The sequence below is a fragment of the Sphaeramia orbicularis genome, chromosome 9 (genome assembly GCF_902148855.1).
Source record: "Sphaeramia orbicularis chromosome 9, fSphaOr1.1, whole genome shotgun sequence".
NCBI lineage: Eukaryota > Metazoa > Chordata > Actinopteri > Kurtiformes > Apogonidae > Sphaeramia > Sphaeramia orbicularis.
Window position 1 is genome coordinate 23,220,825 of NC_043965.1, and position 17,630 is coordinate 23,238,454.

At 38.6% G+C, this 17,630-nt stretch overlaps 1 protein-coding gene across 2 annotated transcripts; it reads right to left on the bottom strand.

Moving 5' to 3' along the window:
- Nucleotides 1–834: 834 nt before the first annotated feature.
- LOC115425429 (mothers against decapentaplegic homolog 4) lies at nucleotides 835–12,282 on the bottom strand. Of its 2 annotated transcripts, XM_030143006.1 has the most exons (11): nucleotides 12,010–12,282; nucleotides 10,089–10,158; nucleotides 9,748–10,001; nucleotides 9,389–9,563; nucleotides 8,600–8,851; nucleotides 7,997–8,104; nucleotides 7,835–7,885; nucleotides 7,273–7,456; nucleotides 6,815–6,983; nucleotides 5,695–5,833; nucleotides 835–4,041 (listed from the first exon to the last, which is right to left on the bottom strand). In XM_030143006.1, the coding sequence occupies exons 3-11, from the start codon at nucleotides 9,985–9,987 to the stop codon at nucleotides 3,830–3,832; spliced, it is 1,530 nt and encodes a 509-aa protein (XP_029998866.1). In that variant the 5' UTR covers nucleotides 9,988–10,001; nucleotides 10,089–10,158; nucleotides 12,010–12,282; the 3' UTR covers nucleotides 835–3,829. The 2 variants fall into 2 exon arrangements, with proteins under 2 accessions (XP_029998866.1, XP_029998867.1); XM_030143007.1 differs by lacking the exon at nucleotides 10,089–10,158.
- Between the last annotated feature and the right edge of the window lie 5,348 nt (nucleotides 12,283–17,630).

Here is a 17,630-nt window from a genome sequence, read left to right on the forward strand (position 1 = left end):
TCACATTGTTATTGAGATGAATAATCTATGTTGATATCTTAATGTCTAAAATACACCAAATTGTATACATTTGTGTTAAAATTCAGTATTGAAAAGAGTAACTTGAAGGTTTTCCACATTTCAGCATCTCACAAAATAGTATTTTTAGGTTAACTAACAAAATACTTACGTTTCTTTAGCTACCAATATATATATAACACTATGAATTAAACCATTATAAATTACAGCGGTGTAGGTTATGTATGTTTTATTTAAATTTATAAGTGATACGTTAACCTCCTGGTTGTAGTGGTTTTGATGCAGTTGAGAAATAAAAGTAAACTGTTTTCACATTTGGCTGCATGTAATTAACAGTAAACATCATCCAACCTAAACAGCAGAGGTTTAATCGGTCAGCATCACCTTGTTATCAAGTGGTGCCGGGCACAATAAACTCCGCCCCTTGCATGTATTGTAGCTTATTTTGGCATCGATCCAGCTGATATCATGTCTATGCATGTGCTCATGCCAGCATATCAGTTGCCTCTATATATGTGCCAAGTTTGAAGTAAATTGAAACAAAATTGATGTTTTTATAGACATGTGAAATTTCACCCATTGTAAATAAATGGGAGAAGAAAAAAAGATTTTAAAAAATTCATAAATTTTAACTTTGACCTACTTCTTCCAAAATGTAATCACATCTATTCTGGGTCACTGACAATCTATAAACCCAATTTGGTATGAATTCAACCAACAGTTTTGCTGCTAGAGTGTTAACAAACAAACAAACCAAAAACAATACCCCTTGGGTCCTCTTTTGGGGGTGGGGTGGGGGGGTAAGCAACAGTTTCACCAGTTATAGAATATCAAGCCATGTTTAATTATAGACTCTCACATAAGAAATACAGGTACATTTTATATCTGCAATCTGTCATAGTAGTCAACAGCAGCCCATTGAGCGATGTCTTAGGCTCCTGTCATATCAGCAAGTAATATAGAAAACATTTGTCCACCTTAAAGCACAATGGATAATAACAGGTCATTTCTGCATACAGATTTCATCAGTTCTTTCAGTAACGTAATAACAAAATATCCCGTTTCCTGTCTAATTGTGTTAATAATGCCAGATGTTGAGCTCTTAATTTCTGCAGGATAAAACTGCTTTCTTGGGGTCAAATAAGAACAGTAACGTGTACAAAGGAGCCCATTGTTAGTCTTTAAAAAGTAACCGATTAGAAAGCAGAATGTGTAATTCCCTGCAACAAAAAGTAAACTTTAACAACTCTGTTGTGTTCTAGTTTAACCCCAAAAGACAGCATTATATGTTAAGGGATGACAACAAATAAAACAAATTAAATCAAATAAAAACTGTCATGTACAGTGTGTATGTTAACAGAGGAATATAACAAACACATAGCAGTCTGATGACAAAACAAACCTTGCATGTGCAGACGTTTGTGGGTCTTACTAGTAGAGGAGTAAATAAATGTTTGTTCTTAATTACTTAGTTTCATCTATAACAAATGCCTTTAAAAACAGTGAAATAGAATGCATCACATACAGCTCAGGGCAAATGAGTGGAAGGAACTCGTGTTGAAATCAAATGATTTCTTTGGGTTTCAACCCCTTTCAGCCAATGCAGGAAGGACAGTAACATGCTTGTACTGACTTTAAAGTGCACGCCAGAGAAGCTGCACACTAATAACTGATAATTCTGTATTTATACAATGTTTTACAGAACTTTGATTCAATCCAAACCTTTAAGTCTCCAAAATCATGTCTTAAAGAGTTTAGCTGCTGCATATTTTAACTGAACATAAATATGTTGCATAATGTCTCAGTTATAACTGTGTGGCCTCAGTGCACCTCATATACTGTCGTCACAAACCACTCAGTTCAGTTTCCTTGTAATGACGAAACGTGCTGGTTTTTAAAAAGAAGCTAAGCATGGAGGGATCTGTTTCGATTAAAACTCATGCAAACATCAACATGCATTTCACAACAAAATTATTTACATGGATTAAAAAGGAAAAAAAAAATCTGCAAATCACAATGCAAAAGATTGTATCTCAGAATAGCCAGAGGTTAGCCTACAGGTGTGTAAATGTCTCAATAGTGAAAGGGCAAAAAAATGTTTATAAAGGTGTCTTAGTGTTACATGTGTTCTCTAAAAACAAATGCATCACTGCTCTACAGAAAATATAAACCAACCTAATCACTCTCTTATACTTACTGCAGAAACACCAAAAAAAACAAAAAAACAAAACAAAAAAAAAACAGGGTTATTAACAGAAACCAAAAACCAAGTAAAGTGCTAAAAATATAATACAAATCACTTGATAAAAGTAACAAAAATAAAACTGAGAAAATATACCAATATTGCTGAAAAGCTGTCTTAAATTCTCTCATCTTTGTCAGTAAACTCTACACATCAGACCTGGATCAATAGGTTACAAATGGGGTGTGAATCAGAACACACTGAAGTACTCCGATTCTTTACCACTGTGTAGGAAAGTCTGGTATGATTTGAGATATATTCAAACAAAATCTGAAATTAGAAAATTAATATAAAATGTTAATCAACCAAACCTTCTAATCAACATTACTTGCTGACTGTTTCAGAACAATCACTATTTTGGTTTGACCCAGACTAAGGCATTGATTTACCCTGTTTGTTGTACTGTGATCAAATCTCACACATCTAACGTCAACTGCTGCCTCCTATTTGATTTTTTTAACTTACTCTTATGTAACTGAAACATCCCAGCTGTTTGTTTTGTGTGAAAACTGTGAAAAGGCAGGGAGTTTACTACAGATGTATGAGATTGATCCTTTGTGGCAGCATAAAAAAAGGGCGTTTTCCAAAATAATAACCTGAACATACCTGAAACAGATGGGAGATGACCACAGCAGAAGGTGACCAATGATAGATGGTCAATCTGAGAGAATATCTGCAGTTTTATAGTCGGAAATAATCTATAAATGCATTAAAGATAGATTACGTAACTGCTTTGCCTGCATCTGTGAAGCTGCGAGTTGTTGTGTATTAGTGTCCAAAACCTCTAAACAAACCTGTTTAACAGAGAATTGTCACATGTAATTCATTACTGGTGCACCCACCAGCATGAGCCATCAGTGATTGTTTTATAGTTTAGCAAAATCTGAGTGCAATAGAAGTCCGTTGGCTGTCCAGGCCTGGTGTATGTCGTGTCCTTCTCTACATTTATGGAACGCTGTGGCTCCATTTCTGGTTGGACCTGAAACAGCTCAGTTGATGCCTGCTTTGTCCGGCGGCTCATGTCCAACAGTGATCCTCGCACATCAAAGGTTGTCTATACAACCCGACTGAACTCGCCTTTAGTCTGAAGATGTGAAGAAATCTGTAACAACATGAAGGAAGCAGCAGTGCACCAAACAGGACACCATGGACTCTGTGCAGCTGTCTTAGTCTCATCAGTAGTTGTTGGTTGCGGACTCCAAAGAAGCTGAGTAGTCTAAAAACATTCCAGTTTCATAAGTTCTACGGGTCATCCCTCTGCATGTCGTGGTGCTTTGTAACTGCAGTTCATTTGTAACATTCTTGTCTAGTCTTGTGTTCCAGTCATCACAAATCAAAGCCGTATATCCAACATACGATGAGGTTGGATACATGGCTTTGGCTCATTCTAGTGTTAATTCTGCTTTATAAGCAAAAGTAAGGGCAACAGTGCAAGGTGCCTCAAACATACCTGAAAGTGTTTTTAACAGGAGAAGGCTTCGCTGGATCAGATTTCCCCTCAACAGAGGATGTCCTATAGTCACTGTCAGTGCACTGTGATGGTGCAACTTGGTTCAACACAAAGGGCTCTCAGTCCAGAGGTTGTGGGTCTGCTATGGGCATAGTGTGCAGAACTTCATCTAGTAACTGTAGAGCTCTGTGCAGGTGGATCTCGATCCAGCAGGGTGTCTCTTTGATGCTCTGTCGGGGGTAGTCGGGACCCCAGCCTTTAACAAAACTCATCCTGAGAATACACAGCCTCCGCAGGTCGTCCACACCGATGCCGGCTGCTGCTGACAGACCTGAGACAAGAACAAAAAAACAAACAACAAACATGAGTTTACTGCCGCTAGACAGAGACTTGATGACAGTGAATGTACATTTCATTCACGGTGATTTCAAATTACAAGTAAATAAGATGAATACAACTTCTTCTTAAATTAAGTCATCGTAAACCTTTAACTCAGGAATAGTGTCACAAATAGTTGTTATTGATGATTCAATTGTTTGTCTTCTGTTCATTTTCGTTCTAGCCTTTTGGTGCTTTGGAAACAATCATTTTAATGTACCTGCAGCAGTACTGTGATGTTAGGTTTTGCGTCTGTATCTATGATATTAATGTCTACACATGCTCAGCAAAATGCAGCTGGTCAAAAAATAGTCACAGAAAAAATTAGACCACCCCTTGTTTTCTTCAATTTCTTGTTCCTTTTAATGCCTGGTACAACTAAAAGTACATTCATTTGGACAAATATAATGATAACAACAAAAATAGCTCATAAGAGTTTAATTTCAGAGCTGATATCTATCCATTTTCCATGTTTCCTTAATAATAACCAAAATCACTTCAGTTCTTACATCAATAGTTATGGCATTGTACTGACCAAAACAGTGTTTTTAGGCATTCCATGTTTTCTTTTCTGTCTGTTTTAGTCACATGATACACACAGGAGTTAGTATTTGATTGCATAACCATTGTTTTTGATGACTTTGGATGGTCTAATAATTTTTCCACAACTGTAGGTGCTACATGCTTTGATATAAACAGTGAAACCAACGCGTCCATTCAGGCACCATTAATCAAAAGCATAGGAACATAGACACACCAGGATGACCACCGCCAGTCAAAAGTCAAATGACAGAAACCAACGTGGGAACAGTGATGGAAAAATGCGGTTTCTATTATTCTATCCAGATGCTTTTATGCAATTCCAATGATTTTGAAAAATAATCACAACCACCAAAAACAATCACTATCAGGCAGTTAAGTAACAACTGTCACCAAACCAGAACTGTAGGAGCTGAAATCAGAAGGGGAAATGCCAAAATGTAAGAATACACATCTCTTTCTGCAGCTCTACTCAGCATACTGTGAAATTTTATACATCTTAAGAAGTTATTTTATGATTTTTTAAAATTTTGTTTGCATATTTTATGGTACTTTTTATTCTACCCTGTTTACCTTTTATACAATATTTTAGATTTTATAATTTTATCTTCTATGCTACAAAAGTGAGACCTAGGTAACTATAATTTGTTCTATCATGTACCATTGATCAAATGACAATAAAGCTGAGTCTGAATCTCTCTACTCTGTCCACATCAGAAGACTAAATAAATAGATATGTTTCCAAGCTTCTGTTTGGAGTTGGGGAGTAAACTGAATCTTAACGTCGACGGGTGATTACTCCTGTCAGTCCTGTATATAACCTTCCCCCATCTGTCTGAAATACAAATGAGTGGTCATACACTCCCATCACAGAAAAGAAGTACAGTGTCCTCTCACATCACTTGGATTATAATATGCTGAAAAGTAATTATGGAATTTTAGCCCAGTGACACAGCATATATCACCATCTCATAACAGGTTGGTTAGTGACCTTTATAAGACCGACTGTGCTGCCTCCTGCTATCGTCCTAGTATCTGTGAACATGTACATCTGTTTGTATCTTACTGATAGCCGGCGCTATCCCTCCCACGGAACCAGGTCCAGGTATATTCCCGGCCACGGCAGCTGCTTGGGCGGCTGCTGCTGCTTGAGCTGTTGCAGCCTGTTGTTGCATCTGTCTGTGGCACTGACGAAGGTCAAACACCTATAGGTAGAAAGGACAATAATGTAATGGAGAAATGTAAATACAGTATATGCTGTTGATTAGGAGCAACCTTAATGTAGGCTGAGCACTGCAAGGGTCAATAAGAAATTATGGGAAAATAAGGAAGTATGGCATTTTGTGTGAGAAACATAAATTCTTGTACAACTTAACCCCTAAAGACCCAAACATCTACCACTAACCAAAAACTGTTTAATACCTGTTGATCCACCAATCCTATCAATACATGTAAATAATTGGTGTAAAATGCAGTTTATCTTCTTTTCTTGTTCATCAGATATGACCCATTTGGACATTCAGAGGCTCCGTAGTGAACATGGAAACACTGTCATCTTCTACAACATTGATTCACCAGTAAAACCCATGGAGTTGAATCCGTGACAGTGGATGGAGATGCTTGGTTTATGTTAAAATAATGATATACTTGACTGAAAAAGTCACTTTTTTTAATAAAAAAAATAACCCTCAACTTTAATCTGAGCTTTTATAAACATCTTTATGATCAGTAAATTAAATGCAGGAAAATACCTGATTTATACTGATAAAATACAAAATACAGAGGATAATATTATAAAACAAGAAAAGCACTCTGAGAGTGCAGACCTCCGCCAAGACAAATCCCCCCCCCCCCAATCACCACCAAAATTTCATCATTTCTTCCTTGTGCTAGTGTCAACATTTCCTGAAAATTTTATGAAAACCCATCCATAACTTTTTGAGTTATCTTGCTAACAAACAAACAAATGTGCAAACAAATGCACAAACACACAAAGCAAAGTGATCACGATACCTCCTGGTGGAGGTAAAAATTGTGATAAATCACTTAACAAAGATTAGGTACAGAGAAAATTTCATTTGGGAACTAACATGAAAGCAGCGCTGGGTCTTTATGGGTTAAATAGAACAGAACATAAATATATTTGCCACTTGCCTGACTGACGAGACTCTCAGAATGGTACTTACTTTGATATAAGCACTGGGGTAGATTTTGTGAACAGCATCTCCAGGGGCTCGGCCCGCTTCTCTGTCCAGATAATAACTCTGAACAAACACAGCGTGGTCACTGAGGCACCGGACCCACACATCCCCTTCACCCTTACACTCCAGCTGGACTCCTTTTCCAATGTGAAGCCTTGGAGAGACATAAGGTAATAGTAATAATTAAAAAGCATAAAAAAAAACACAGATGAAGGATGTGTCTTAAAAATTAAGAAAACACACTGAAACATGTCCAACATAAACAGACAAAATGCAAAGTATCTTCTACATAACTGTAATTAAAATGTATTCATTTATTTATTTAACTTGTGTATTATAATTAGTGGGTCTGCATCAACACCCAAATATAAATGTCAAGTGTAATTTCAAAAGAATTTCCCCATATTGTAACCAAGGTCGTTGTTCGTGTCCGAGTCACCTACCTTGCTCTCTCAATAGCCTCCGTGCGGTGGACATTACTGAGCTGGCCCAAACAGAACCGATCTCCTCCTGAAGGATCGACATAACCGTCCACGGTCACAATCGGGCACGAGGAGGGCACTTTGAATGTTTCACCAACTTGAACATCCATCTCAAAATAGGCAATGGAGCACCAGTAGTCAGGAGCTGCAACACATGTAAATAAACAGTTGTGCTATAATCTGTATGGGAGGTAACCTTTTTGTTTATTAGAAAATAATGTGGGAAAAAAACCAACAGTTTGACAGAGTTTACTTTGATAGATGACATACAAAATAAGTCTAACAATAATATTCATGTCATTTGAGTTTATCAAAAATACCAGCATAGTTTCTAAACTGTGTTCTCACAAATCAATACTTAAATACACAAAAGCACCTGCAGAAACAAACTATGGTTTGAATATGGTACTTTTTAGAATACATCTGAATGGATCTTTGCATTCTTAGGCAGCAGATGCTTCCTTACTCTCATCAATGACGATGTACATACAGCATTATGAATGTGTGTGATGCATTTTCTCACCTGGATGATTAGATATAGGAGGCTGAAAGGCCAGTTCGTTATGCACTGGCCCTAAGAAAAGGCAAACACAAAAGAGTGATCAGTCTATGTGCAAATACAATGTGACGGTTAAGTTGTGGGTCTGTAGGTTGCCTTCCAGATGCAGTGAAAGTATCCACTTACAGTAGTGTCCTGGATGTGGCATTGGAGGGTGGTGCTGTAGATGGCCGTTAGTGTGGTGAGGTATGCTGGGGGTGAAGCTGCTGTTTCTCGACCAAGTGGGTGCGGCACCTGAGGAGAGAAGTCAGGTGGATATTAGGAGATGACATGACGGGAAGTGTGGGCATTTCAGAATTCGAAATGAGAAAACTTAATTTCTGATATAACTGCATCCATACAATGTAAAAGTGAAACTAGGCAGGGGGTCGAAATAAGTTTAACTTCTTCTCACTCCCTTTTGGGCTACTACGGGTGTATATTAATACTGAATTATTGTATATATTTATGTTTATTGTGTACACATAATGATGTGTATATAATATGCGTATATGTCTTAATTCTGTCTTATTGTGAAACTGAAACAACACTATACATAGTGCATAAGCTTGAAACAAACCAATCAATCAAGAATACTATCAGCAAACTGCTTAAATATATGCCTTCATGTGCATATTTAAGCAGAATTAGATGTTAGTATTATGTGGATTTCAAAACATAATACATGTAAAAACATAAGAAGAGCAAAATGCCAAAATGAGGATGCATGGTTATAATTAATAATCTTACTGCCAGATCCAGCGGCAATGGCAGGGAAGGATGCCGTTGAGGCGGAGGTGGAGGCCTCAGCGGGTGGGAGCAGGTTGGGGGCTGTGAATGCCTCTGAAGGGGCTGGCCGACTGCCAGAGGGGGGATGCTGGATGGTCTGAATAGAGTGCCCACCCTCAACGGGGGGGAGATTCTGCGGTCCATCGAAATCATACTCATCCTTTACCATCAGTGCTGAGCTGGGACCAGTGGTTAGTGTCAGTCCTGATAAGTCTGGAGACCAGAGAAATAATAAATGGGTGAAAGATGTTACTGCCTTTTCCGGTGGGGAGAAAAATTATACAACACAAGTTTCTCCTACTGTTCAGTTTAAAAATGTTAGTTAGAGATTTTCTTATGATCAGACAAGTAGAACTGAGAAAAGAATTTTTTTCCCTGTTGACGGTTTCAGCTGTAGCTTCAGCCTTCATCAGCACCCGGTCAGCTGGTAAAAACCTCTTTCCTCAATTCTACTTGTCTGATCACAAGAAAATTTCTAACATTTAGAATGGAAGACATGACGTACGCAACCAGTCTGCTCAGTTTAAAGCCTAAAACCTTAAAAAGCCTCAAAATCAACATCTTTAAAACATGTTTAACATCCTCTTTATGAAGCTGCATCTGGTTTCAGTTCAGTACACTTCAAAGTATCACTCACAGAGAACTGAAACTGTTAACATTGATATTTTCAAGTTTAATATTTCAGTTTAAATCCAGTGGGCCAAAAATATACAACCAAGCAGAGTAACTGACTATCCATTTGCTACTCACCTATGCCAGGAGACACCACTCTCTCATAGTGATAGGGGTTGACACATACACTGTCACACTTGAGATCGAAGGCAAACTGACAGTATTTCACATGTTTCAGTTCATTTTTATGTAAATCGGGCCACCGCCACAGCCTAGCGTAGATGACATGAGGGAAACCTTTACGTCCAGCAACCTGGGAACAAAAGTAAAAATAAAAAAATTTAAACCCATTTCATAAATTTGCCTAATTAACTTCAAACCAGCTGAGGTAACATGAAGCCATTGCTGTGTTTTACACAGGAACCTGACAAATTAATTAATACACCATTCATAAGTGATGCATGTGTCTTAAATAAATAATCCAGATATTGTTGTACCTGAAGACGTCCATCCAGAGTCCTCTGAATGGTAACACATTTGCTGGGATGGGCGCCATTGGTGGTGATAGCTGTGATGAGTGAGTCAAGCTCATCTTTTTTCTCCTTGAGTTTTTTCACCAGGCTCTCGATGGCTCGTTTGGCAAAAGTCTCGCTCTCGCCACCCTGCCTGTGGCACATCAGGCTGTGCACGATGCTGAGGCAAGCGTCGTTGCTGGTCGGTGTATTTGTGATAGACATCTTTACTCTGCTGTCTGATGAGAACAATGAGGGAATTCTTTAGATGAGGCAGGCATATACACATGTGTCAGCATTTTATACGATGCACAATGTCACATTACCCTGCAGATCTTCAAGTATAAATCTTTGCTTCTGAGTGAGTTTGCATCAGTTGTGATCAGGTGACAGGATCTACAAAGTAACATAATGCGCACATGTTAGTATCTGCTCCCTCCATTAGAATTAAAGTGATAGAATAAACACTAAAATACAATGTAATGATTCAACAGGTTCAACTTTGAAATGAGGTTGAATCTGCAACTCAAAAACTGTTGGAAAATGCAAAATTTACTGTTTTAAGGAGTGTTCTATCCCAACAGCTATGTGTTTCTAAGAACCTGGAATATATCTAATTAAAAATAGGCTGTACGTGACCTATGTGTTTGTAAATCAGCCAGTTACAGTTGCTGCCGTATCACTAATGTACTGTAATAGTGAACCCATGATGACAGACGATCTGTCGCCTTCAACCGATAAACACTGTTTCTGTTTTGAATCTGGGTGGTCGGCTGGGGGCATGGACCATAAACTACACCACTTTAAGGACATCATTTCTTTCAACCAGCCCACAGACCACTTAACACCGAGGCACCAGGCATTGACGTTACAGTTTAATTTACCACACCTCGATTTCTTTATAAATCTAGGATAAAAACTAAGTTTCAGGTGCTACGCTAGCTTGCTGTGCTAGTTAGCGGCGCCAGTCTGGCTGCCGTTTGTTTGAGAAGCTGCGTCAAGTTAATGTAGGCGGACAGACGTAACAGGAAGTACGTATATGATGCTTTCAAAATAAAACTTACACTCAGTACAAGAGGCTGACTGCACTGAGGTGATAATTACAAATCAGATACGAAAATATTTGTACAGAATAAGTAGATATTTCAAGCAGGTATCATGTTTAAAAAGATGTAACTTTCACTAATTTCTGGGGCTCACACTATATTACATTTACAAGTCCTGCTATTGTATACTGCAATTCATACAACAGATTACTACACAATGTATTTTCACCATGTTGTACTTTAATAAAGGCCATAATTGTTACATTTACAAGTGTACTAATACCCTCAGCTAATTGCACAAAACTTTACCCTCCCTCTCACTGATAACCTGCCCACCCAGGGATACATGTTCAGTCTGAACCTTCAATCTTTATTAAAAAAAAAAAACAAAAACAAAAAAAAACAATCAAAAATGTGTAAAAATGCTAAAATTGAGAGGAGTTTGTTTAAAAAAACCAACAACAAACAAACAAAGAAAACACATGTGTGAAATTTGTAAAAAAAAAAAAAAAAAAAAAAAAAAAAAATCAGGTGGATGTCTGAGTAATCAGTTGGACAACTTTTGGAAACTGAAATTGTAAAATATTTGTTCAGAAAAAGTAAAAAAAAATTAAAAGCTTAATTCAGCCATCCAACTGTTGACTGCACCTCTCCTAGTGGCAAAGACCGTCCTCTGGTGCGGGTGGAGCAAACAGGTACCTTCCATATTTAAAATACAGTTACTTCTTTTCATACAAATATTTACATGTTTTTTGTTACACCTATTATTACTTGCAAGACTTGCCAGCCCACCTGTCCCTTATATGTATATACATATTGTAAATACATTCGGTGTTTTGTGGTCTTATGAGCAACTGCTGCAGCTACTATTACTACTCTTTTGCAGTTTTATTGTGAAGGGTCGAACAGGAAGAAGGCCCTATAATGAGAATGAATTGCCAACATAATTGCTAGCTACCTGCTACTAAAAACATCAGCTAGCACAGATGATTGTTGATGGTAAACTATGTGGCTAACGTAGCATGCTATGAGGTTAGCAGGCGTGATTGTTTATAATTACCATTTAGCAGCAGAATCGGAGTTGAACACTTTGTTTGACAACGAATTAATGGCGCAGTGGAAAAAAAACCCTTAGCAGCGACGTACTCGCAGTACTATGCACCGTTAAGTCTTGAAAGTCAGTAAATATGAAGTGGTTCACCTGGAGTTAGCTGCTGTGGGCTTAGCCCTGCCTCTGTCCCAAGTTGTTCCAGTGATGTCGGGGCCAGCGGTGGGGCTGCGCCGAGCGTGGAGCTACGCCTCGAGGAATACCCGCAATTAGTTCTCCAGCTGCTCCCAGAAAGACAGTTTTATGTCCTTTAACGTGGGCAGTGTCCTTACATCCTGAAAACTAGACTGCGGATCTCGTCAGAGTCAAATCACAGAATCCGTGTCAAGTCCCGACTCACTTCTCACACTACCGTTTCTTTCCACCGAAGGCGCGTTGCGCATGCGTAAAACTAGGACAGACGCTTGCCAATACTTTAAATCTGAAACAATACACTTTATTTTGTAGATCAATTTAATTTATTTAAGGTAGATTAAGAAACCATTAGGTCTATTTAGTTAATCTGACCCCACACCTCCATTTATAATGGCACTTTTTTTTTTTTTTTTATCAACTGCCTGTCAGAAAAAGTTACTACAGCAAACTGAGATTTTTTAGGCAGGCAAGGCAAGGCAGGTTTATTTCTATAGCACATTTCATGTACAAGACAATTCAAAGTGCTTTACATAAAACATTAAAAGCATTGCAGCAGAAGGCATGAGAAAAACAAACAAACAAAAATCTGATAGATAAAACAGACAAGCAGATAAAACAGATAAAAACTTTTAGCTTAAAAGGAATAGTGCAGATCTGAACTGATGAATAAAAACTCTATTCAAATGCAGCCGAGAACAGGTGGGTCTTTAACCTGGATTTAAATAAACTGAGTGTTTCAGATGATCTGAGGTTTTCTGGGAGTTTGTTCTGGACATGTGGAGCATAGAAGCTGAAGGCAGCTTCTCCGTGTCTGGTTCTGACTCTGGGAACTGACAACAGACCAGATCCAGATGACCTGAGGGGTCTGGTGGGTTCATACTGGGTCAGGAGGTCACTGATGTATTTTGGTCCTAAACCATTCAGAACTTTTAAAAACAGATCTACAGTAAACATCCAAGAGAAGCATTACACATAAAATACATTTAGAGATACGTTTTCTTTCTTAAAAAAAAAAAAAAAAAAAAAATATTATGCAAACATCCAAAGTTTAATCAAAGTTGTTTGGAGAGGGTTTTTTTTTTTTTTTTTTTGGTTTGACAAGGGATGCAGTAGTTTTACACACACATGAACAAACACACTGCTTATGTATTATTCACTGCCAGGAGAAAAATATCTGATTTAATCAAACTCAGGAATGCTGAAATCTGAATTTTTCCAGAACATTAGGATTCTGAGTCAGGCACAAGTCATTATATAGCCATTAGCACTATATCACACAAAAGTTTTAGTTCTGTTAATTATAAGGGATCAAAATTCAGGTGAAATAATTTTGGTGCACTCTAAAAAGCTGCAAAGCAGAAAGCTGGAATTTTCATTTTAGCCCCAGTTGGAGAAATCACTGATGATCTTGTATTCCCCTCAAAACTAAGCTCTCGAGAAATAACAGCTTGGTATTCATTTGTGCAAAGGGTGCAACATTTTTCTAGGCAACTGTAGAACCCCAGTAAGTTAAGGATACATTAAATGTATTCTGTATGTTTCTCAAACTTCATTTCCTCGACTTGCAAGGTGTTTTTTTTTTTTTTTAATTAGTGTGAGTGATGTAAGTGATGAGCAGATCAACAAATTCATCCACATATTAATGAAATAGAACCAGGTACCAGAGGTGGGTAATCCCAGGTTCATCAAGTCAAAGTCCTGCCATGTATTGGTTCCAACCTGTTCACTTAACACAGATGATTCCACTAATTATCCCATCTACCTGGATGAGGAGTTGTGCTCATCAAAATGGGCTGGTTCAGTGAACAGTTGGAACCAATACATGGCAGGACTTTAGATGAACCTGGGATTAGCTACCTCTGCCAGGTACCAAAGGACACAAACATGATGGTGATCAGTGTCAGTTCATACAGCAGGAAATGGATACAATTCACAAGAACAAGTGTCTGAAAGATTCTGGAACAATTTTGAGCTAATACGCCCTGTTAGCTTGGTTTATTCTTCATTGGGCCTCCTGTTCATATCTATAAATACATTAAACTAATCAACATGCCTGTTTTAGTCAAGAACTGATTTTTTTTAAATCCAGTTGCAATTTTTCTTTCTTTCTTTCTTTTTTGTCCATTGTATTCCAGTCTTCCAATTCATCCCACCTGCTCACATTCTCGATCACTGTTTCCTCAGTTAAGGAGCTTCGTATTAGTGAAGTGAAATGAGATGTAACATACTGTTTTCTATTTATCTTCAAAGACAATTTCTTTCTCCATTCTCTAGATAAAACAGAACCAAACGAGACAATACAGATGCTCATTTGACTTACACTCATATTAAAATGCTCCACTGGTTAGCAATTTGTCCCAATTATAGATGTGAATATTACACACTGACAAGCAGCACAATGATGATTAATTGTCAGCGTTCATGGCTGTTGTACTTGCTCCCATAATTTGGCTCTCTTTCTCTCAGTTCATTTCTTTCATAACATTACATGGGAAAAATGGCAGCAATTTCTTTTGATTTAATATCACATATCCTCTGGTTCCTAGTACTACTTTTGCTTAGCATTATTAATCTTTCTTGTCTGTTAATCTCTTTAGAAGCAGCAGAGAATTCATGGATACAGAAATAAACACAGACAGAAAAACCTCAGTAAAGTAGGTAAAAATACAAGTGCCTCTGACCACTGTGCTGTGTACATGCACAATACAAAACATACACTACAACCAGCATTCACATGTAGTAAAATATCCCAGTTTGACCAGCAGAGGGAAGTAACTACCAACCAATAAATCCTCCTTCACATTACTCAGAGGTCACAATCTAGACTATAATAGTTTTGTAATGAATGTAATGGATCTTATTGGAAAAAATTATATAAAAGTCATATTTTTGTGGATTTATACTTAGAATTATTTCTAAACTCTTAAAACACTATAATTCAGATTCTAAATGTCTTAATAAACACCAACATTTATTCCATCTTCAATCATTTTAGCCATTGAGAATGAGATGAGAAAGCTTACTTGTAACTAATACACAATGTTTGCAGTTTCATACGATACTGAGGCAGCTTTATATCCATGTACTGGAATGAATGGTTCAGTTTCCTGGAAATATCTCTCCAAATTGAATTGCATGCACTTTAGCTCCAAACATACTTTATGAATCACAGTCACAGGAACAGCCATGACATGTTTCACATTTTTAGCAAAATAACATCAAAAATGTATTTAGTGTGACCTGATCATGCAGGGAAGTGTGGCTGCTGTCCTCATGACTGCCATTCACTCGACATTAGACCCAGAAAATATCATCCTGCAGATGTTTGTCTGGCAGTAAAGCTTTCATTTCTATCCAAGTCATCTAAACATAACATGGAAAATGTGGGAATTACACATTAAACAGGCAGTCCATCTCATACCTCACACAGCTGATAGAAATTACCAAGTAAATATCAATTGTTGCCAGGTAATTCTGCCATTCTCAAAGCACTTTATGGCTGTATTAGTGCGGTTTTGTAATTGCAAACCATCTGGCAGCTAATTGATTGGGACTTACAACAGAAACATATTTAAAAACACTCCCAGGACAAAGATTTTCTCAAGGGTCTCCACGGTGAGGTTGGTCAGAACGTTGTATATCACCTTGACAACCATCCCTCAGAGAAGAGACACGTCTGCTGAATATGTGCGTTACTGTGTGTATTTACGAGTGTGTAGGCATTACACCGACTGTATCCACCAACACAGTTGCAAATAGAAATGGACAAGGAGACGAGGACAAGTGATGTGATGTGACTATCTCAGCGTCTGAAGAGAAAAACAGGATAAAGTGGGAGCAGCTTCCAATCTGACACACCGGGTCACTCTCTCATAACCCCCACTCACTGTTTCATCCCTCTCCTCTATCGTCTTCCTTTTATCTCTTCTTCTCTCAATTCCCACACTGCTCATCTGCTCCTCCTCATCCTTCATCCATCCAAAACGTCCCTCACACCTTATACCTTCCTCATATCCTCCTTCCCTGCCTCCCCTGAACCCCTTTACGTATCCTCTGAAGCCTTAGCACATCACACGAGTGGGGGATGTATTAAATCTGAAATATTTCCACTCCAGTGGGATTCAGGAAATTGTCTACCCCGCGGGAAGTAAATGCAGATGGAAGGATGGATGGACGGATACAGAAGAGTAAAATTCATGGAGGGGGAGACGGATTTAGAAGTGCAGGGATGGATCGAGAGAGGGGAGATATTTGGGAGATGGATGAACTGGTGGTGAGGATGAGGGAGACAGACAGGAAGGGAGGCATAGATGGAAAAAGGAGGAGACAGACGGAGGTGTGGGAGAGGAGATGGGTGAGCTGTCTGTTTGAAGATAAATCAGAGAGGCAGTGTAGTGAAGAGGTCTATATCCATAAACACACACACAAACAGATGTGTGTGCACATTTACGCTTGAACTCGCTCACATGCAAACACACACAAACACACTCACTTACTCGCTCACACACATTCTGCCCCACGGCGAGGTGGTAAAAGGCCATGGCTGATTGGGTGCTGCAGGGTGATTTCGCCCCCAGTGGCGAAGCAGTGCATGTTGGGATGTTTGGATACAAATGCAGTCATCCATGAAGGCATGAGGTAGGTCACCCCCCCCTCTCTCTCTCTCTCTCTCCCTCTCTCTATGTGTCATCCCTCCTTGTAAATGCCTCCTTTTTACTGCTTCCTTTTTATATTCTCTCTGTTTTCCTCATCGCTCTTTTATTTTTTTCCTCACATTTCTCTTGTCTCTGTTTTCAGAACTGACTCCATACCTCCCCCCTCCCTCCACTGCCACCCCCAGGACTTTTAATACACCTCCAAATCTGCCCTTCACTCTGTTCCTATCAGTTCATCTTTCATACAGAAAGTCTATTCTCTCTGGGTATTAACACTGGCTCTCGCTTCTCTCTCTTTTCCCCTCTCTTGCTTTCTTTTGTCTGGCTCGATTCATTTCCATCTGTCTTCCATCTCGCCAATCTCTCTCTTTATCTTTTTTTTCTAGCATTTTCCCTCCCTCCATCTTTCCCTGCCTGCAGCCCTCTCTGCCCCCCCAACACACACACACACATATATACAACCACACACACCAATCCCTGCGTCCCTGCAGTGTGGTGTGCTAACAGAATAATTAGTCGTGCTTGATGTCTCTGACAGTTCTAATCCTTCTAAATGGCCACCACATGCCTCCCCTCATCAGCCCAGGGCTAGACACACACACACAAACCACCACACACACTGCTCACACATGCACAAACAATTGCACAGTCAGGAATGAGATGCTTCCATCAAAGCTCAAAGCTGTCATAACACAGTCAATAAAAGTAATAGACGAAGTAACTGACATTTGCTACATAAAGTATTTATTTATTTTTATTCAGAAGAAGGCCTAGTGCACTGTCTGTCTATCATAGAAGACAAATCAATCCCTTGTGGACTCTTCCATTTTTTAACTGTTTTTTTTTTTTTTTTTTTACTAGAGGGGGGTCTTCCCTCAGCTGATCAGAGAGTCAAAGGACAGAAGATGTAGTGTGTTGTACATT

Coding starts and splice junctions, on each gene's coding strand:
- LOC115425429 (XM_030143007.1), bottom strand. CDS start 9,987: ATGTCTATCACAAATACACCGACCAGCAACGACGCTTGCCTCAGCATC. Junction 7,457..7,834: donor TCCTATATCTAATCATCCAG/GTGAGAAAATGC, acceptor CATGTGTTGCAG/CTCCTGACTACTGGTGCTCC. Junction 6,984..7,272: donor GAGGCTATTGAGAGAGCAAG/GTAGGTGACTCG, acceptor TGTCTCTCCAAG/GCTTCACATTGGAAAAGGAG.